The sequence below is a fragment of the Chrysochloris asiatica genome, unplaced genomic scaffold (genome assembly GCF_000296735.1).
Source record: "Chrysochloris asiatica unplaced genomic scaffold, ChrAsi1.0 scaffold00072, whole genome shotgun sequence".
Taxonomy (NCBI): Eukaryota; Metazoa; Chordata; class Mammalia; order Afrosoricida; family Chrysochloridae; genus Chrysochloris; species Chrysochloris asiatica.
In genome coordinates, this window is record NW_006408590.1 from 8,731,667 (window position 1) to 8,753,871 (window position 22,205).

A 22,205-nucleotide genomic window follows, 5' to 3' on the forward strand; every position below is an offset into this window, starting at 1 on the left:
CCTCTTTTGAGTCACTGCATCCGTAGGTGTAGGTCAAGTTATCAAATTGTATCAGATCACTCTTTTTTTCCTCTTCTTTCTTCTCCTGGTTGAGCTCTGATCATCCAGTCATCCGGTCCAGGTCACGTGGGTACCATCTGCAAGTGTGGGCATTCTTGTGCTCATGCCCTCTCTTCCCATCAGCCAGTAGCTCCACTCTCCACTTGAGTCCTCCGTGGCCACATCACGGACTCTGGACCCAAGAGTCAGTCCCCAGGTCTCCTCACACTGCTTGCCAACCAGGTCCCCTGGGTATATGGCAACTTTTTTCTTTCGGAGTTTTTCATATGTCATTCCATTGCCTTTTTGCCTTCATGGTTTATGCTGATAAATAAGAGCTTGATCTTATTGGCTCTTCTTTGAAGGTAACTTCGTTTCTCCCAAGATGTTCTCAGGATTCTTAACTTGTCTGTGATTTTGGAAAGTTTGATTATGCTATGTCTTGGTGATTTTCTTATTTTGGGATATATCCTGTTTGGGGTTCATTCAGCTTCTTGTATGCTTATCTTCTCATCATTCATGATGTTAGGGGAAGTTTTCTTCTAAAAACTCTAAGCATTTTCTCTGTGCGTGTCTCTTTCTGTTCTGGAATTCTAGTTACCGGTAAATTGTTCCTCCTCATGGTGTCTTGCATAATGCTTATTATCTATCTGTTAACTCATTTGTATAATTATAATTTTGATTCCTGTGTAATTTTATTTTTGCTTTAAGAAAGCTAGATATTTTTTAGTGTAATTTCAAAATTTACATGCAGAACCAATTAGTAATACTTCTCATTTTTATAGAGATTTTGATGGGCTTACGTTTATGTAGTTCACTACCATGAAAACATGAGAGGACTTCAAAAAGTTTATGTTAAGATTCTATTGTCTTTTTACTCCATTTCGTCACAATATTTTGGAGCCCTATTATAGAATTGCAGTATTTGTTCTGCAATTTTAAAAAGACTTTCCTGTTTTCTCTTCATAGGTATGCATTCTTCAGCAACAACTGAGCTGTTTGTTACTGGATCTTTGCCAACCACTGGAACACTTCCACCATCTGCCCTCTCTGCTTATCAGCAGCCCACCACCTTCAGCAACAGAAATTTTGCTACCACTTCACCTTTGGTGCTTCAGGACTCAACTTTTAACACTACGTCAAATGGAATTTTAAATTCTCATGATCCTTTGCTACCAATCAAGACATCCCAGGGAACTGTTTCAACTGCTTTGGCATTTGAGCGCCTGGGCAGTTCTGCATTAAGTAACAGCATACCACCTCAGTCTTCAACATACCGCTCAGCTCAAGAGTCTGCACCCCATCTTTTACAACCTCAGTTTAGTTTGTTGCCTTCTGCACTTGGAGGACCCCAACAAACTCCTCAAGCCTACAGTTCAACACTCTTTTCTAGTTCTACTGCTTCCATTGAAAGAGCTCTTCTTCGAGAATGTAGTGTAATTAAACACCATCAGCGGCCTTTAGGTACCCAGTCTATTCAGGCACAACTGACTGGTTCACAGAATTCCTTACATAGTTACCTATCAAATGCAAGTGTAGTTAATTTTCAGGAAACAACCAGGCAGTCCTCTTTATCCTGTAGCTCTATTGGAGATTCTACTCAGGTGAGCAATGGAGGATTGCAACAGAAGACCTCCCAGGTTTCAGTTGAACTTGCTCAATCTTACTCATCTACAATTCCATCACCAGGGTATCCTCCTACTACAAAAGTAAAAAACTGTACTTTAAAACAACCTCCAAGATCAACTAAGACCCCCAAACCTCAAAGTATAATTCCTCCTTTGCAAACACTAAACTATTCCAAACACTTACATAACCAGAGTTCTGTGATACCGGGTCAAGCACAAATTTATTCTACAGCGCAGCTACCAAGCCTTTTATCAGTTAGTCAATCCCAAAATTATGGTGTTGTACAACCACATAATGTGCCATCTATTGTTCATTCACAGGTTTATAGGTCTAGCAAGGTTGAAAAGTTGCCATCTTTATATAAAACACTGAATTTTTCTGGATCATCACAAAGTGCTTCTGAAAATCAGACACTTAGTTACTCTTCTAATCAGCAACAAGTATTATCTTCTGTTACAAGTGAGAACTACCCTGCCCAAACAAGAGATTTGTCTTCCATTAGTCAGTCTCAAAGTTATTCATCTGGTCACTCTCAGGGCTTATCACCAGTTAGCCAGTCACAGGTTAGCTATTCATCTCAATCACAAGTTTTGTCAGTTAGTCCTTCAGAAAGCTATGCTTCAGGACAGTCTCTAGCCCTAACAGCCCCTTCTCTTTCATATTCCTCTGCCTCTCGAGCTCAGAATTTGCCAGTGTCTAGCCCAACCCAGAATTATATTTCTGCGCATTCTTCCCAAAATGCTCAGACTCCAGGGTCGTCATCTCCCCAGTCCCAAAAATATTTGCCTGCTGCTCAGTTAACGTCTTTTGCAACTTCTACTCATTGTCAGACATTACAGAATAGCTTACCTTCCCCTGATCCAAAGTCTTATTCCGAAAGAAAACTTGACTCAAATGTGTATACGTCTTCAAAGCAAGAAGATGATTTTCCAATGCAAGAGTTACAGGTGTTACAGCCACAAACACCTCTTGATTCATCAACCCAAAGGCTATCTGATGGAGAAATTAATGCTCAAGAATCAGCTTATAAGGTATCAAAGGCAGATGAAAGGTATTCTCAGAGTGTAATCAGAAGTAATTCTCGTCTTGAAGATCAAGTTGTTGGGATTGCTATGCAAGGGTCAAAGAAAGAAGAAAACATGGTTGGAGCTGTGACACAACTTAGTCAACAAATTGGCCAAGCCAATAATACACCAGCCCTTGATATTAAAAAGGCAACTAATTTAATGCAAGCTCCACAAATCAGATTGAATGCAAAAGACCTAAATGAGCAACATTCTCGTTTGCATAAGGTCCATGAAACCAAGATCCAGGAACAGCATGATCAAATAATTAATGCTTCATCTCAGATTCACATTCCTACTCATGTTTTAGGGCATGGCCATCAGGTGTCTGTTCCTAACACACAGGTCCTTTTAGACTCTGCTTGTGATTTACAAATTCTTCAGCAGTCATTACTCCAGGCAGGTTTAGCACAAGTAAAGGCATCTTTACAAGTACAGCGTGTTCAGAGTCCTCAACAAATAGCACATCCTTTCCTTCAAATGGATGGTCATATTATTCAGAGCAATGGTGATCAACCTCAGCAGCAACTCCATCCTCAAAATTCCGAGATTATGAAAATGGACCTCTCTGAGTCTTCAAAACCATTACAACAGCATCTAACCACAAAGGACCATTTTAATGAAACAAATCAGAATGATTCAAAGAATCAATTTGTTTCTCTTGGATCAATATGTTTTCCAGACACAATGCTTCTTAGTGATGAAAGAAATATTTTATCAAATGTAGATGATATCTTAGCAGCCACAGCAGCAGCTTGTGGAGTTACACCTGAGTTTTCCAAGTCAGCTTCAAATGAAACCATTCAGGCTGTTGAAGACAGTGATTCTAAATCTCATTTTCAGCAAGCATTAGATGTCAGGCATGTGACTTCAGATTTTAACTCCATAACAGCCACAGTGGGAAAACCACAGAATATAAATGAGATTTCTTTAAATGGAAGTCAGATTACCATAAACCTTTCACCAGTACCTACTCTTCAGTCAAAAATGACTCTTGAACCAAAGCATATTGAAACACCTGATCAAAATATAGCATCTAAAATAACTTCATCAGTGGTTGGACCAAGTCATGAAGGCCAGGAGCAAATTTCTGGCATTATGAAAAAACAGTCTACTACCAATCATGAATCTGAAGAAAATAGTGATGTTCCTGTTGATAATCTATTAAATAACAGGAACCAGGAGCTTGTCTCTAGTAGTAGAAGTGTAAGTGGAGAGAGTGCTGCATCCGAGAGTGACTTTACCTTAGGGGGTGATGACAGTGGTGTGCCAGTGAACCCTGAGAGGAGTGCACTTGCACTGTTGGCCATGACCCAGCCTGGGGATGCAATCAGTGTCAAGACAGAAGAAGAAAATCAGGACTTAATGCATTTTAACCTGCAAAAGAAAAAAGCTAAAGGAAAAGGGCAAATTAAAGAGGAAGACAACAATAATCAAAAACAAGTGAAAAGACCTACCCAAGGCAAACGTCAGAATCCAAGGGGAACAGATACGTATTTACCATATACTCCTCCTTCCTCAGAAAGCTGCCATGATGGTTATCAGCATCAAGAAAAAATGAGACAGAAGATCAAAGAAGTAGAGGAAAAACAGCCAGAGGTCAAGACAGGATTTATTGCCTCTTTCTTAGATTTTCTGAAATCTGGGCCCAAGCAACAGTTTTCTACTCTTGCTGTACGGATGCCTAACAGGACTAGAAAACCAGGGACCCAGATTGTTCGTACACTTTGTCCTCCACCACTTCCAAAGACTTTCTCCACAACACCCATGTCATTAGTGTCTGAAACAGGGAATAATAGTCCTTCAGAAAAAGTTGATAATGAACTTAAAAATTTGGAACATTTATCTTCCTTTTCTTCTGATGAAGAAGATCCTGGAGTATGCAGTCATGATATTTACAAAAGTATCTCTACTAACTTAACTGCTTTGGATGCTGCTTCTGATAAAAAGAAGAAAACAGGTAAAGTTTTAAATTTTAGATGCATAATTATAACGTTCCACTATTATTTTTGTAGCTATAGTCTGGATTTTAAGCTTTTTAAAAATATTCAGGACAAAATGCAAAGGTAAGTAAGTTATCTTAGAGACTTGTTTTTTAAAATGTCCCTTTTTTCTAAAGGAAAGTGCTGGGTTTTATGTTGCCTAGTTCTGTTTTTTTCTTGACTTTTCACTGCATGCAGTATAATTTACACACTATACTACCCACACTTCTATAATGTGAGACATTATAGGGTAGTTTATGGATATGAGACATTGTATTGGGGGCCCTATTGTACTAGTGTTGTTGTTACGTGCTGTGGAGTCGATTCCGACTCATAGCGATCCTGCATAGGGTTTCCCTAGGAGCGGCTGGTGTTTTTAAACTACCGACTTTGCAGTCTGAGTGTTTCTCCTACAGCTCCATACCACGACTCCTGCTGTACTAATATCTTGATACAAAATTGTACCTGAAGATTAACATTTCACTATTAAATATGGTTAATTAAATTTATGAAAAATTATTAAGATAAATATAATTTTTTGCTTATTGCTTTCTAAATGGACAAATATTTGAGTGTGCATTTTATTTTATTCTCCACTACCTTTCTTCTGTCAAAATGGACACATTTTTAAGGAGCATGGTTTTATGTAAACAATTGGCAGCTAAGTATAAAAGTTAGTATTTTAAGGGACATGCTAAGGAAAAATACTTAATAGCAATAATGTAGCCACCACCTTTGTGTCAGTAGTAGTGTTGTGCGATAATGCAGTGATATCTCCAATAAACTGATGATGCAACTGAGAATAAATGGCTCCCCAGCTGTTATGTGGCAGAGCTGGACTCTGAATCCAGGATTGATGGTTCTACATCCTGGATTCCTGCTCAGTTCTTTTGTATAAAGAGAATGGTGGTAAACTTTATTTTGTGATGTCTTTTCTGTTTCTCTCTGGACTACGTTAACTGCTGTCGAATCGGTTCCAACTCATAGTAACCCTTTTTAGGGTTTCCAAGGCGTAGCTGATGGGTTTGAACCCCTGACCTTGTGGTTCACAGTCCAGTGCTGATCGTACAGCACCACATCCTGGACTATAGAGTACATTTTACTACTAGATTGAGGTGAAACATTTGGTATACCAAGTAACCTATTACCATAAATGCCTGATACTGCTTTTCTATAGAGTTCTTATCTTGTTACAGAAGAGAATCAGCGTAATACAAAGTTCAATCATAGAATGAAAGACGTGTGGGCCTAATCCTAGTAGGGGCTTACACTCCCTCTTCTCCCATTTATAATATTTTATAATTGCTAATATATTCCCTCTTACATTCCTAGAACAAATCTTTTATAATCTCTCTCTCTTTTTTTCAATGTTTTATTGTGAATTATGTGATAGTTTACATGTGAGAACATTAGTTTTACATTCATTCCATCATATATCGTCTCTCATTGCCATGGTTACAATCCCCTCCATGCAATCCCGGACCCCCCCACCCCCCAGGTCTTCAGCACACAGTCGCTCTTCCTCTCTGGATCTAAAGTCTCCAGCTGCTCCATCGCTCCATGTCATCATCTCTGGCTCCATTTCAGACATCACTGCTTCTCTGGGTAGGGTCCCACTCTCTGCTCTTCTCCCTTGATGGTCCCAGGGACCTCTGCTCCTAAACTGAAAAGTTAATCACTCCCCTCCTTGCTATAAAACGTCTACCTTTACGTTTCCGATCCTCACAATCAGTCCTGATAACCATTATTCAATATTGTATCACAAGAGACCCGTCTGCATTTCATTGCATCAACCCCGCCTAGACAGATTGAATACTACTCACTGGAGACTCTACCTTCCTCCATGCCCTCTGTATCTAGGTTCCCTCTTGAAAGCTTGTAAGCCAGTCACTTCTTGCCTTTGTAGCCCCCCACCCCCCATTTTGGGTAGCCAATGTCCAAGTTGCCCATCCCTGTCTACTCTGTGTGGGAATGATTCTTGCTGTAAGGACTTGTTCCCTCTTTTGAGCTACTGCTTCCATAGGTGTAGGTCAAGTTCATCAAATTGTACGAGTATACTTTTTTTTTTCCTCTTCTTTTTACTTCTGGTTGAGCTCTGATCATCCAGTCACTGAAGCCAGGATAAGTGGGTATTATCTGCAAGTGTGGGTGTTCTTATGCATATGCCCTCTCTTCTTATCAGCTGGACGCTTCACTCTCCACTCTAGTCCTCTGTGGCTATGTCACTGACTCTGGGTCCAAGAGTCCCCAGGTCTTGCCATACTGCTGGCCAACCAGGTCTTCACCCGGGTTCACAGAAGTCTGTTGAATATTGTAGGGCTTAGCTCACTGCTTCATTGCTGTTTTTCCTTCACTTCCCCTTATCGGTGTCGAGCGTGGTCACCAATCACAGCAAGACACTGAGTCTTAGTCTTGGAAGGGGGTTTGCACTGAGGGGACCCGACCACTTGCCTTGATGTTCCCTGGCAAATCTTTTATAATCTCTTGGGGATCTTCCTCTTTTTCTCTGACCCTACGCCTTACCAAGCATGATATCCTTCTCCAGCGACTGGTCCTTACTGACAATATGACCGAAGTATAAGAGATGAAGTTTGGCCATCCTGGCCTCCAAGGAGCACTCTGGCTGCACTTCTTTCCAAACGGATCTATAGGTTCTTTTGGCAGCCCATGGCACTTTCAATATTCTACTCCAACATCATAACTCAAAGCATCAATTCTTCTACGGTCTTCCTTATTCACTGTCCAGCTTTTCGCATGGCGTGAAAATACCATGGCGTGGGTCAGACGCACCTTAGTCCTCAAGCTGACATCTTCGCTCTTCAACACTTTAAAAAGGTCTTGTGCAGTAGATTTGCCTGATGCAATACATCATTTGATTTCTTGACTGCTGCTTCCATGAATTTCCTCGGAATCTTTATATATATAGTACTTAAATATTTGTGAAAACATACTTTTATATTCTAATTTATTTATTGATGTTTGCATGTGATTAGATTAGCGTATGGGCCTCTTACGTAATTTGGGTAAAACTGTGAGCTTTGGAGTTAAATCACCTAGATAGAAATTCTGGCTTTAGTAACTGTGTGACTTTAGGCCCATAGTTTATGTATAATGCAGGGATAATATAGTAGATAGTGTCTGCCTCCAGGGTCTCTGAGAGGATTCAAAGACATAAAACATTTAGCTTGATACATTAATTTATTGCTATTTTACTATGTTCATCTGGTGACTCAATGGCTAAATGCTTGCTTGCTAGCATAAAGGTCTGTAGTTCAAACCCATCCAACATTTCTGTGGGAGAAAAGACCTGGTGATAATGTTATTGCTAAGTGCTGTCAAGTTGGTTCCAACCCACAACTACCCTGTATAGGGTTTCCAAGGAGTGGCTGGTGAGCTTGAAACTCCAATCTTTTTTAAAACCAACTTTGTAGTTCAGCACATCAACCTACAGTACCACACCAGTACTCCCATAAAGATAAAAATCTCCCATAAAGATCACAGCTTAGGTAACTATGGGTCAGTTCTACTCTGCCCTATAGGGTCACTGTGAATCCAAATTGACTTCAGGGTACATACAACACACTCCTGATTGTATGTCTAAGGCCTGAAACACATTAGGTACTCAGTAAATACTTGTTGAATGAATGAGGATGTTTAAAAGAAAAATAGAACATTGGTAAAAGTTAAACAGGTGGGTTTTGCTGTCTTAATTTTGTGATTAGAATTTTGAGTTTTGCACAGACATTGCATAATGTCAAATGTTGTTGTTGTTAAATACTGTCAAGTCGGTTCCGACCTATAATGACTCTTTTTAGGGTTTCTGAAGAGCGGCTGGTAAACTTGAACCGCTGACCTTGTGGATCAAACCACCTTTGCAGTTCAGTGCATTAATCCACAGTGCAACACCAGGATACCATAATGTCAAATGTTATTGTTGTTAAGTGCTGTCAAGTTGGTTCCCACCCATAGCGACCCTATATAGGGTTTACGATAGATGGAATGAAATCACAGAGAGAATATGATGGACCTGTGGTATTCCATATTCCAATATTTCATGGTAAATAAGAACCTTAAAGGGTGACGTGATCTTTCAAGTGATACCAACATGTGAACGCTTGTCAGTTTTCTGGATTGTAGGATTTTCACTAGCTTTATGTCCTTCTGCTATAGCCATTTTTAGCATATCGTAAAGGAGGTGTCCTTAGTTACAGATGTTTCCTGCTGTTGGTTTAAATTATTCCGATGCTTAAATATCCTATTCCTTGCTCTAAAATAATAGTGTTGTCTAGTAAATAAAAATAATTTTTGTGATGAAATAGTTGTCTGAAAATTATTTTCTATTTCCATTACGAAATTGCATTATGAAAAAAAAAAACATTGACCCTGGGCTAGGATCTCATTGTAAACTAAATGCAAAACTCAGGCAAGATGATGCACGATTGTCTGATACTCTCATTTCTATATTTACATGACTGAGTAGAATATATAAAGAAGGGAACCTGCTGCTATCAAGTCGATTCCGTAAATCCTTACAGGAGCAGACAGCCTCATCTTTCTCCTTCAGAGCAGCTGATGGGTTTGAACTGCCAACCTTAAATTTTGGGACTAGGGAAAGCTGCTACTTCACCAATTTCTACTTCCTTCAGATCAAGCTCCAGTGCAATATAAAACTAGTTTTTGCACAACTGAACTGTTCATGAATCTATATCAAGTAATTTAGTGTCTACAGTAGAAATAGTCTGTTAGGTTTATGCTAATAAAGGTTAGTTTCAATTTGCTTCCATTCAAAGTGAAAGGTATATTTCTTAAAATAGAGACTAAGCTAAAGAACTTAGTTTTATTTCTTCCTTTACTACTTGTGCCTTTTTGATTTGTACAGACTGTGACTTCTAGTTTGATGTTGAATTTGTGGACATTCTTGCCTTGTCCATGATTTATGAGAAAGAAGTGAGTCTTTTACCATTTAGTATGTTGACTATAGGCTTATTTTTAATGCTTTGTTTTTGGTGAAGATTTACACAGCAAAATTGAAGTTCCCATTTAATAATTTTTGCAGAATTTGTTCTGTGACATTGGTTACATTTTTTATCTTGTGTCACCTTTCTCTTTTACATACTGGTTTTTCTGTTTCCAGTAATTCAGTTTCCCTACCTGATTGCTTTCTCATCTTTGCTTTAGAGTAAATGTTGACCATTTGGTCTCATAATGCTCACAGGTGATATTGTTTATTTTATGAACCAATCTGTTATTTAGCTAAATGATTATCTCATGGAATAGTTTCTGTTGAAGGTTTAAAGAATATTTTAAGATTGTAGCCTTGGGGAGTGTTTAGTCTCAACCAATCCAGGTTTGGATTCTAAGAATTTGAATTCTGTTCAACATTTTGCTCCCATTCCATCAGAATTCATCTATTGTGTTCCTGATCATAACGGTTGGTAGTGGTAGCCAGACACCAACCATCTAGTTCTGCTCTAGAGTAGATGAGATCATAGTTTATATAGACTATTATACTAGTTTCTTTTCTGAGTCTTTTTTCTCTTTTACTTACTGACACATAGAGGCCAGTAGTTAGTTGTATTTTAGATGGCTACTCACAAGCTTTTAAGACCCAAGAGGCTACTCACCAAAGTAGGACATAGAACATAAATTTTATGTATTATGTATGAACCATGTGTGGACTTCTGATGTGGCACTGTAGGATTAGCACTGGACTGTAAACCATAAGGTCAGCAGTTCAAACCCTACAGCTGCTCCTCCGAAGCCCTATACAGTATCCCTGTAAGTTAGAACCAACTCGATGGCACGTAGCAACAACGTATGCTAATCAACTGAGCTGTCCCATGAGGCTATGATCCTAACCTTTTAGACTCCATACATCAGTTCTCTAAGATGCTTGGTTTAAGATGTATCTGTGTTTGTGCCCACTGTGTGCCTTTGTGTGTATGTGTGTGTATAGAGAGATATCTATAGATGCATAAGACATCTAGTGTGGCACTGTAGGATAGGCACTAGACTTTGAACCACAGGTTGGCAGTTCAAAACCACCAGCAGCTCCTCAGAAATCTTATACCAAGTCACTATGAATCAGAAATGACTTGACAGCATTTTCAACAAAGTGCTTACATATACTTACAACAAAGTACTTACATATACTGCCTCAAGTCAGTTCTGACTCATGGCAACCTTATAGATTGATAGCTGCCCTACAGAACTGCTCTGTAGCATTTCCAAATCTATAAATATTTATGAAAGCAAATAGTCTCATCTTTCTTCCATGGAGCAGCTAACTTTCAGTTAGTACTCTAATGCTTAACACCTGCATATGTTGTTATTGTTGTTAAGTGCCATCAAGTCAATTCTGACCCATAGCGACCCTGTATAGGGTTTTCATTAGCAGCTGGTGAGCTTGAACCGCCAACGTTGCAGTTCAAATGATTTTGCATTCCAGCTCATTACCCAACAGAGCCACATCACACCTGTATATAGGCACATCTATGTATGCCTACATCTATACACAGATATAAAAGGGGACTTTAAAAAGTTCATGGAAAATATCCTTTATCTTTTCATTCCATTTTTCCATGAACTTTTTGAAGCACCCTTTTACATACACACTTGTAGCCACATAATTCTTTCTTGTTGCAACTGTGGTGGTGGTGGTTATTTGCCGTGGAGTCGGTTCTGATTCATAGTTGACCCTGTACAGGGTTTCTGAGGCTATAAATCTTTACAGGAGCAGAAAACCTCATCTTTCTCCCACGGAACAGCTACTGTAGGGTTTTAAAAATATGTAAATACCCTGTTACAGACATTTCCTACTTTTCTGACAGTTTTTTGAGTGGAAGTTATTTGTCTAATGCTTTTTCTACATATATTGAAATGACCTTGCATTTTTCTTATTTAGTTTATTAATTTGGTGAATTATATTGATTTTCAAGTATTATCCCAGCCTTGCATTCATATAAAATTGCATTAATTTTATACATTGATGGATTAAGTTTTCTGATATTTGGCAAAGAGTTTTTCATCTGTGCCCATTAGGGATATTGGTCTATAGTTTTCTTTTTGCCCTTTTTTAGGTTTCAGTATCTGGTTATTGCTGACCTCATAAAGGAACTGAGGAGTGTTCCCTCTTCTGTTATTTTATGTATAATGCTGTGTAAGAGTATTCCTTGACTGTTTAGTTGAATTTGTCAGTGAAACTATTTGGGCCTGTAACTTGCATTGTCAGAAAGTTTTGAACTGTGAATCTGGTTTCTTTGAGACAGACTTATCCAGGTTATCTGTTTCTTCTTGAGTGTATTTTGGTCATTTGTATCTTTTAAGGAATTTATCTGTTTTATCTAAGTTGCCAAATGTGTAGACAAAGAGTTGTTAGTAACATTCCCTCATCTTTTTAATATTTGTAGGGTCTTTAATGATTCCCCCTCCTTTTTCATTCCTCATATAATTTGTGTCATTTCTCTTCTTAGTCTGTCTGGATAGAGATTTATTCGTTTTATTGATCTCTTCAAAAAACCAGTTCTTAGTTTCATTGATTTTTCTCTTTTGTTGACAATTTGATTGATTTCTACTGTTCTCATTTCCTTTCTATTACTTGAACTGTAGTTTTGGAAACTTTGTTGTTGCTGAGTGCTGCTGAGTTGGTTCTAACTTAATAGTGACCCTGTATGGTGATTCTGAGGAGTGACTGGTGAGTTTGAACCTCCATCCTTGTAGTTCTAACTGAAGGTCCATTGTTAATCCTACAGTGCCACACAAGGAAGCTTTAGAATTGAAAAATAAAATATTTGAGTTTTTAAAGTTCAGTGGATGGGGAACTTCTGGCAAGATGGCAGATTAGGCAGATGCACTAAACGGATCCTCTACAACAACAAAGATAAGAGAGACCAAATGAAATAGACACAGGTGAAAATTCTGAAATCCTGAACTTAAGAGAAAAGGTTAGAGAAGTGGATTGAATGCTTTCTGGGAGGAAAGGCTGAGCAGGGACAGCAAGAGAGGGAGACTGACAGATGAACAGCCCAGCCAAATGCAGCATGACCATCTTGTGAGCAGCTTTGGCAACAGAAGACTGAGCAGAGCAGATTCACACAAGCAACTGGAAAGGTACGATTCCTTTTTTTTCCCCACACTCTCCTGGTGGCCAGAGGTATGGCCAGCTCTCACCTTTATCTACTCCCAGTGCGCAGACCCTGTTCTCTGAGAGTTTGGAGTCACATGATTGGCTATGTCAGTGTGAGGTGGGGCCCCACTATGCCACTTTGGTGCTTGGATTCAGGCAGGATCAGCTTTAGATCTACAGAACCCACAGAGCCACCGGACCTGCATTTATCCAGAACCACTCACCCTACCCCCATTTTCCTGTGGTCCTCACAGACACTGAAACCAGCTCCATCAAGAGGTTGCCTCTATGAACTACTTCCAGATTGAATGCCCTGAACATAGAAAACACAAAGGCCGATAGGAACTCTGATGACACATCCCTCCCACACCCACCTTGTGAGCTCCTTGGCTTGTAAGAGCTCCCAGTTTTCTCCTCTTGGGTCCATTAACTGCATTGTTTCTGTTTGTTTATTCTTTCTCCTCCTCCTTTTTCTGTTCCCTTGAGTTTTATCCATATCTCCGCTTTTGTTTTTCCTTTTCATCTGTTTCTCATTTCCCCCTCTTCCCCTGTCCGCCCACTTTTGATTTTTCTTTGCTATTCTTGGCTCTCTTTTTTCATCTTTCCTTTCCCTGGGTTTTCTAAGTGTTTATTATTATTATTATTATTCTTTAATTTTTCTCTTCTATAGTTCCATTTTCCTGTCCATTTTTCTTTCTATTCTTCAGTGGTTTCTTTATTTTCTCTTCTATAACTTCATGTACTTGTCCTTCTTTTGTCTTTAAAATTATAGTCTTTTTTCTGATGGCTACCTGTTTTTATTTTTTTCTCTTTATTATTTTCCTTTTCATTGTTGGTTCCTTGTTTGTTTATTGTGTTTTGTTTTTTCTTGTGTGTGGGGGGTGGGATAGGAGTTTTCTCTTTCCCACCCAACTGGAGACCGCAACCAGGCCCATATAGCCTGGCCACAACCGAACCCTCTACAACTCCACCCACTGGGCAAGAACTAATACCAGTTCCTATACCACCTGATCAATGATAGACAACAGTCAGCTCCAGCACACCCCACCCTAATCTGAAGTGAACGATAACAGTGTACACACTTCCATTTTCTAACTATACCCACAGGAGACAGTTGGTGAAAAACTAAGAACACATCAACATAAATCATCAGTTAAATACAAATACAACAACCCCACAATGCCCTGGAGACAACAGACTATTTTAGTTCTGTTTGAGAATGGCTCAAACAAATTACCATGATGCAGAGCCAGAAGATGTTTCTGAGGCAAAAAAGGTAATGGAACTGAAAAATTCAAAAGAATGATATTTAGGTACCTTCAAACGAGTCCTGGTGTGGCGTTGTGGTCTAATGCGCCAGACTGCAAAGTCATTTGAACTGAAAAGTCGGTGGTTCGAGCTCACCAGCTGCTCCTTGGAAACCCTATACGGGGTCACTATGGGTTGGACTCAACTCTACAGTACTTTAACAACAACAACAAAGAATTGACAGAAAGATAGTAGAAAGCAATAAGAACACAAAAACTTTATAAGAATTCAGGAAAACACTACAAGAACAAGCAGACAAAATAAATATATATTTAGAAACAATACAAAACCTGCGGTTAGAAATCCAGAAGATTAATTCTATGATTTCAGAAATGAACAACACATTGAAAGGGGGGCCAAGGAGTAAATTCAAAGCATTAGAACCCCAAATTAGCGTGAAGAGAAATCTCTCAATTCTAGTGTGCTGAAAGAACAATGTTGGTGTGGCACATCAGGATAATGCACTGGACTGCAAGATTAGTTTAAAACCCTATGCAGGGTCACTCTGAGACTGAACTGATACAAAGGCACTTAACAACAAAAGAACAATCCGCAAAAGAATGAAAAAATCTGAAGAATGCCTAAGAGTTATGTGGAACACCATGAAGAGGAATAACTTACAGATGATTCAAATTTGAGAGCAAGAGACAGAAGTACAGAAAAGACAGTTGAAGCACTGTTGGAAGAAAACTTCCCTAACATGAAAGATGAGAAGATAAACATACAAGAAACGGAACGAACCCCAAACAGAATAGATACTGAAAGAAAATCATCAAGATACATCATAATCAAACTTACCAAAATCAAAGACAAGGAAAGAATCCTGAGAATAGCTCCGGAAAAATGAAAACTTACTTAAAAACAAGAACCAATAAGGCTAAGCTTTGATTTCTGAGCAGAAACCATGCAGGCTAGAAGGCAATAGGATGGCATATACAAAAGAAAAAAGGTTGTCAACCAAGAGTCGTATACCTAGCAAAGCTGTCCCTTAAATAAGATGGTGAAATTGGGACATTTCCTGATAAACAGAAATTACAGGAATTTGTAATGGTCATATCAACTTTGGAGTCCTGGTGTGGCACTGTGGGTTAATGCACCAGACTGCAAAGCCGTTTGAACTGTAAGGTCATCAGTTCAAGCTCACCAGCTGCTCCTCGGAAACCATATATAGGGTTGCTATGGATCTGAACCGACTCGACAGCACTTAACAACAACAACATATCAACTATATAAAAAATACTAAGGGGTATTTTTTGGACTGAAAACTAACAACAGCAGACAATAAAGTGATGTTACCATACACAGCAGTACTACTCAACACTCAATCCAAACACGTCGTTCTGACCCATAGTGACCCTATATAGGGTTTCTGAGGAGTGAATGGTATTGAACTTGAACCACTGACCTTGCAGTTCAAATGGACCTTGAAGTCCAGCGCATTAACCCACAGTGCCACACCAGGACTCCACTTCAGCTATAGAAGTATTTAAAGTAAATCAAACCTACATGACTGAAAATAGGGAACCAGAGATCTCAATTTGTAATTAAATCAACTACAAAACAGAGAGAGGGAATAGTATAGATACAGAACTCTCAAATGGCCAGGAAGTCAAGTAGATTTCAAGATAAACAGACTTTTAACTAGGGAAACATTTTTTAATTACAGGGTAACCACAAAGAAAATTAATATACCTGCACATCAAAATAAAAAAGGAAACCCAGAAAGATTTAGTGAACACTAACACTACAAAAATTAAGAAAATGAAAAATGTACAAACAAAATTAACTCAGCACAGAATATCATGTGGAACAAAGAAACTGGCAGCACCACACACACACACCAAAAAAAAAAAAAAAAACCCAGCAGAATGACAGAAATCAATTCATACCTATAGATAATTACATTGAATGTAAATTGATTAAATGCAGCAGTCAAGAGACAGCAGAGTGGATAAGAAGACAGCATCCTTCAATATGCTGTCTACATGAGACACATCAAAAAGATAGAGACCACCTAAATGCCCAGCAATAGAATAATGGTTAAACATACAAAGTGGAATACTATGTAGTGTTGAAGATCCATCACAGATTAAGAGCACAATCCTCCAGGTTGACCTAAATTCAGGAGTTTCCCTCAGGTTTGATAATTACTAGAGTGATTCCTTGAATGCAGGAAATCTCTATAGTTACTATTAGTTTTATAATAACAAAAAGGATACAAAGTTGTTGTTGTCAGGTGCCATCGAGTCAGAACTGACTCATAGCGACCCCATGCACAGCAGAACGAAACAATGTCCGATCCTGGGCCAGCCTCATTAACGCTGCCACACTTGACGCCATCAATGATGCCACCTGGCCGATCCATCTCGTTGGGGGGTCTTCTTTTTCTCTGACCCTCCATCTTACCTAGCATGACATCCTTCTCCAGCGACTGTTCCCTCCTGACAATATGTCCAAAGTATGAGATGAAGCTTAGCCATCCTGGCCTCCAAGGAGCACTCTGGCCGCACCTCTTCCAAAACAGATCTATTTGTTCTTTTGGCAGTCCATAGCACTTTTAGTATTCTCCTCCAGCACAACTCAAAGGCATCAATTCTTCTATGATCTTCCTTATTCACTGTCCAGCTTTTGCATCCATATGAGGTTATTGAAAATACCATGGCTTGGGTCAGGCACACCTTGGTCCTCAAGCTGATATCTCTGCTCTTCAATACTTTAAAAAGTTCTTGCCGCAGATTTGCCCAATGCAGATCTGATCTCTTGACTATTGATCTCTTGACTACTGCTTCCACGAGTGTTGATAGTTAATCCAAGAAGAATGAAGTCTTTGACAACTTCAATCTTTTCTCCATTGATAAGAATGCTGTTTATTGGTCCAGTGGTGGGGATTTTTGTTTTCTTGACATTGAGATGCAACCCATACCGAAGGCTGTGCTCTTTGATTTTCATCAGTAAATGTTTCAAGTCCTCTTCACTTTCAGCATCAAGGTTGTATCATCTGCATATCGCAGGTTGTTAATGAGTCTTCCTCCAATCCTGATGCCACATTTTTCTTCATAGAACCCAGCTTCTCGTATTATTTGCTCAGCATACAGTTTGAATAAGTATGGTGAAAGAACACAACCTTGTCGCACACCTTTCCAAAAACAAAAAGGGTACAAAGTAGAACTAGTCAAAAGATGAGACCCAGTAAAGCTGATGGTCTCCCATGTAAACTATCACTCAATTCACAATAAGGACTTAAAAAAAAGAAAACCGATAACCATCCCTGCATTCTTTCAGTCTGTGAGGGTATAACTAATCTTTGTTATCCGTCCCAGTTCACAGTACCCTTTTTGATATACTTGTTTACCCAGAGAGATTTTTGCATAGCGAGTGGATTTTAAGAAGAGTGTTTGTGTTTGGAACTAGAGATTAAATTAAGAAATGTAAAGTACTGAGGATGAATAAACAATTGCCGGGAATATTTCACTTGTATCTAAAGAATCAGTCATTCTTCTAAAGAAATTTTTCTTTAGTTAAATGTATTCATTGTTGTTAAGTACTGTGGAGTGGGTTCCAACTCATAGTGACTCTGCACAGGGTTTCCAAGGCTGTAAATCTTTATGGGAGCAGAACGCTTCATCTTTCTCCCATGGAACTGCTGGTAGTTTGGAAATGCTGACCTTGGGGTTGGCAGCCTGACTTGTAACCACTTTGCTACCAGAGTTCCTTAAATGTTATATTTATTTAAAAAATGAAATTTTAAATTTTAGTTCTTTTTTATGAATAGTGATTCTTTTGTTCATTTAAGTCCTATAATAATAATAAAGAAAATGTATGTAAAAATTCCATTAAAAACTAAATCCCACTATTCATTTAAAAAAAAGATAATTCCGATAAGGTAAATGTAGCAGGGTCTGCAATGTCCCTTCACATAATGTCAGGAGTGTTGTGCTCCTAGCACATTGATATATTTCAATTAGAGAAACTCACCTGAGCTTCATTGTCCACAGAGTTTTTATGGGTTTTCATCAATATAGGCATGATTGATTGAGCCATTGGCTGCGTGATAGAACTCAATCTTTAGCCTCTTTCACCTCCCTGGAGTCTTTCTGGAGTCATCAGCCTCCCCACAGTCGTTAGAGTAATCAATCAGATAAGTCCTGGAGGTCCTTTTTGAATAACAGAGGCGCATTAGTCTTCAGAAATTCCAAGAGTTTAAAAATTTACCTCACGGAAACTGGGACTGAGGTAAAAATCTTTGTTAGAGTTAATTCTTCACTCCACACTCCCCAATCTTTCTGTTATTACTAAGTTTTCTGTTTTCAGGTAGTTGCCTTTTGCATTTGGTCATGTTTTTATTTGTAATCAGTGGGTGATAATGTGTTCTAGTGCCTTACTCTGTTGTGACTGGTGCCAGAATTTTTAAAAATTTACTTTTTAATCAATCTTAGTCATTCTTTCTGATTATCAAATTGTCCTGTAATAGGCCATAAGGTAACCCTTCAACATTTTGGGATTTTGTTATTTTATTGAATTATTTTATAATTTTAAGGAAAAATGGCTATCTTTAAAATACTGTATTCTATATATGAACCGACTTGACACCACTTAACAACAGCATATATCGCATTAACTTATAGCATATGATTTTTAATTATGTGGGTCTTATTTTAATTTATTCCTATCTATATTTATATCACTTTTCCCACATGAAATTTTTATATTATGGTTTCAGCAGTTTTTTAAAATATACTTTTACCCCCACATTGTTTTCTAATTGGTTATTGATGATGTGTGATGGCCATTGATTTTGTGGCACTGTGTGATGCTGTGGGCTAATGCATCAGACTGCAAAGTTGTTTAAACTGCAAGGTTGGTGGTTCAAGTTCAGTAGCTGCTCCTTGGAAACCCTATTCAGGATCTCTATGGGTCAGAATTGACTTCACAGCACTTAACAACAACAACATAAGGTCAGTTTGATCCACAAGGTCGGCAGTTCAAACTCACTAGCCGCTCCATGGAAGTCCTATTACAGGATTGCTATGAGTCAGAACTGGTATGTTGGCACTTAACAACAATCTTATGTTGGATAATTTTGTTGACTCCTACTTGTGCAATGGATTTTCTTAACGCTTTTCAGTGGACAATTATATCTTCTAAAAAGAAGCTTTTTTTTTTCTTTCTGTCTCATGCTTTTTCTTTAACTTGTCTTATATTAGCTAAGACCTCTAGTATGTTAAATGTAAATCCTAGTGTAAGGTTGTGTTGTTAAATGCCATCAACTCAGTTCAGACTTTTAGCAGCCCTGTATAGGATTCCCGAGGTGCTGCTTGTGGGTCTGAACTGCCAACTGTGTGGTTCGCAGTCCTGTGCTAATCCTATAGCACTATACCAGTAGTCCTAGCGTAAAGTAAAACCTGTGAAAGCTGGGACCTGTGTGAAGCTTGTCAAAGAAGGAAAACTAAAATATTTTCTACAAATAGCAATAGAAAAGTGGTGAGATATGAAATAACTGTGTTTATGGGTAGTCATACAGTTTGAATGGGTAGGGAAGAAAGAGTGGGAGTATATCTACAAATAAATATAGATAGATATTATTGTACATGTGTATTTACCTTTGCTGCAAATACATCCATAAATGTGGTGGAAATACAGGGGTCAAAATTATGAAAACTTATTAGACATAGTCAAACACCTTGAACGAATGAGTCACTGGGCCTGGGGGCTCAGGACCATAGTCTCATGGGACACCAAGGTCAATTAGCATAACATAATCCACAAAGACAATATTCTATATCCTACTTTAGTAAGTAGGAACTGGGGTCTTAAAAGCACATGAGTATAAGTACAGCATTTTGGTCTCTCTCTGTTCAGAAGAACTAAAAGCAGAGAAAATTGAAGACACATGGAAACAATTTGTCCAGTGACCATCAGTCTCCACAACCCTGAAACTAATTATTAGGTGTGGTACCCAACTACCACTACCAACTGCTCTAAAAGGAATCACATTATAAGCTGATAGTGTCCTAGAAAATGGGGAACAAAATTCAAAATCATAAAAAAGACCGGGTTTACTAATCAGACAGATACTGGTAGAACCCCCCCACCCCACCCCCAAACTATGGCCCTTAGTCACCCTTTAGGTCTAGAAAGGAACACACTCCCCCATGGCTCAATTTCCAGCCAAACAGTAGGTAAATCTATCAGGGAAACTATAACACTAGTGAGGTATGCACACCTTAGAATAGTCAGCCATTAGAGAATAGAGATCCAAAGGCAGACAGAGTTAAGGATTAGGAAAGGAGGAGGAATGGAAACCCGAAACACAGGGAGCAAGTGGGGTACATGATGTTATATTGTGGGGACTGTAATCAAGGAGATAAATCGTATATGAATTATTGAATTGAAAACTGATCTGCTATATGAATAATTCGGCCAATTCACAATCAAAAGAAAGAATGAAAAGTGGCTAGACAATACATATCAAAGGTGATACTCAGACTCCCAGCATGTAGGTTGCACTGTGCTAGCAGTAATAATATGCACCTTGGTCTCCTTTATGATGCTAAGTGTTCTAAGTGTTTCATTTTGAAGTATTTTTGCTGTTGGTTTCTCTGGTGTTTTATACTCATTAAGATAATTTCCTTGTGTGAGGTTCTAAATGTATGCATTTATTTTACCAACAATAAATTTTGTCAAAGGTTTTTTTTGTTTTGTTTTTTTAAAGCTTCCTCTAATAGTCTGCTATTCCTTCCTTTCCCCTCATTACTCTACTACTGTGATAAATAATTATCATTGATTTCCTAATGCTTAACTTTTCTTACTTATATTCAGTTTTGTTTTTACCATGGGATCTGCTTGATCATGTTGATATTTTAATCCATTGTAAGTTTTAACTTGCCATTATTTTATTTGGGATTTTACATCTGTATTCTTAAATGTGATTGGCTTATAGAATTTTTTCTTAATCTTGTTCATTATTATACTAGTCTTATATTGAATTGGGAAATTTTTAATATTTTTAAGCTTTGAGTATACTTATCACATATAATAGGGATCTAATAGAAATTTTTCTAAGCATTGATTTTGTGTCTTTCTAATTTTCATTCTCCTGAGGGAGTTTGATCTATCTGGTTCTGTTTAAGAAAAACATTTTCTAGGAAAATCTCTTTCATTTAAATTTTTTTAATGTATTAATGGAATTGTGCATAGTACATAAGTTTTTCATCTTGATTTCAGTAATTATTCTTTTTCATGTTCCCATTGGTTTTTTTGCATCTTTTTCCTTGTCAGTATGTCAGAGGTTTGCCTGTGAAATGATTCTTTACAGGGTCACTATGATTTTGTTCTTGTTCCTGTTATCTTTATTTATTTACTTCTTTTATCTTCTTTTCCTTGTCTTGTGTGTTTAGTATTATTTTCTGGTTTCTTGAATGTAATACTTAGTTCATTTCTCTATTTTGTTTTCTAATGTATTTAAACACATAGTTTCTTTATACTATGTTCTGGTCCTATCCCACTTGTTTTGATGTATAATGTTCTCATTTTTCTAAATAATTTGTCCTTTCATTTTTATTTCCTTTTTATTTAGAATGGTGGGCTCTCCCATTCTCCCCTATTTTTCGAGTAGTTTCGGTATTCTTTTATTCTTTATTTAGGATATGGTAGTCAGGGAGTATCACTTTAATATTACCTGTATTTTCAACTGTTTGAAATTTTGTTAGTGGTCTGGTATATGGGTGGATTTTATAAGTGTTAATAGATTTTATTTGATAATATTGTTCAAATATCTATTATTTCATATGATAAATGATACTGGGTTATCTGATAAAATATATATGTATGTTAAAGGTAAATAACATGTCTTGTATTTGCCTTGAAATTCTCTAGCAAATATAAAAAGGGGTGAGGGATAGATGAAACAAGTAAAGCAAAATGTTCATGGTTATTACAAGAGTTATTGTACTTAAGAATTTGTGGTCTCTATTGTAAATGTTTGAATTTTAAAACATAATAAAGTTTATATTAAAAATCCTTTCTATCCTTATTTGTTTTTAGATTGCTTGATCTGTT

The 22,205-nt window shown here is 37.9% G+C and overlaps 1 protein-coding gene across 1 annotated transcript in view; it reads left to right on the plus strand.

Annotated features, from left to right (window-relative positions):
• The window catches only part of QSER1 (glutamine and serine rich 1), a 58,658-nt gene that overhangs the window by 2,826 nt on the left and 33,627 nt on the right, over positions 1-22,205 (plus strand). Inside the window, exon 2 of the mRNA XM_006864871.1 lies at positions 1,009-4,692. Coding sequence (XP_006864933.1) covers positions 1,009-4,692 — 3,684 coding nt within the window. The remainder of the gene's footprint in view (positions 1-1,008; positions 4,693-22,205) is intronic.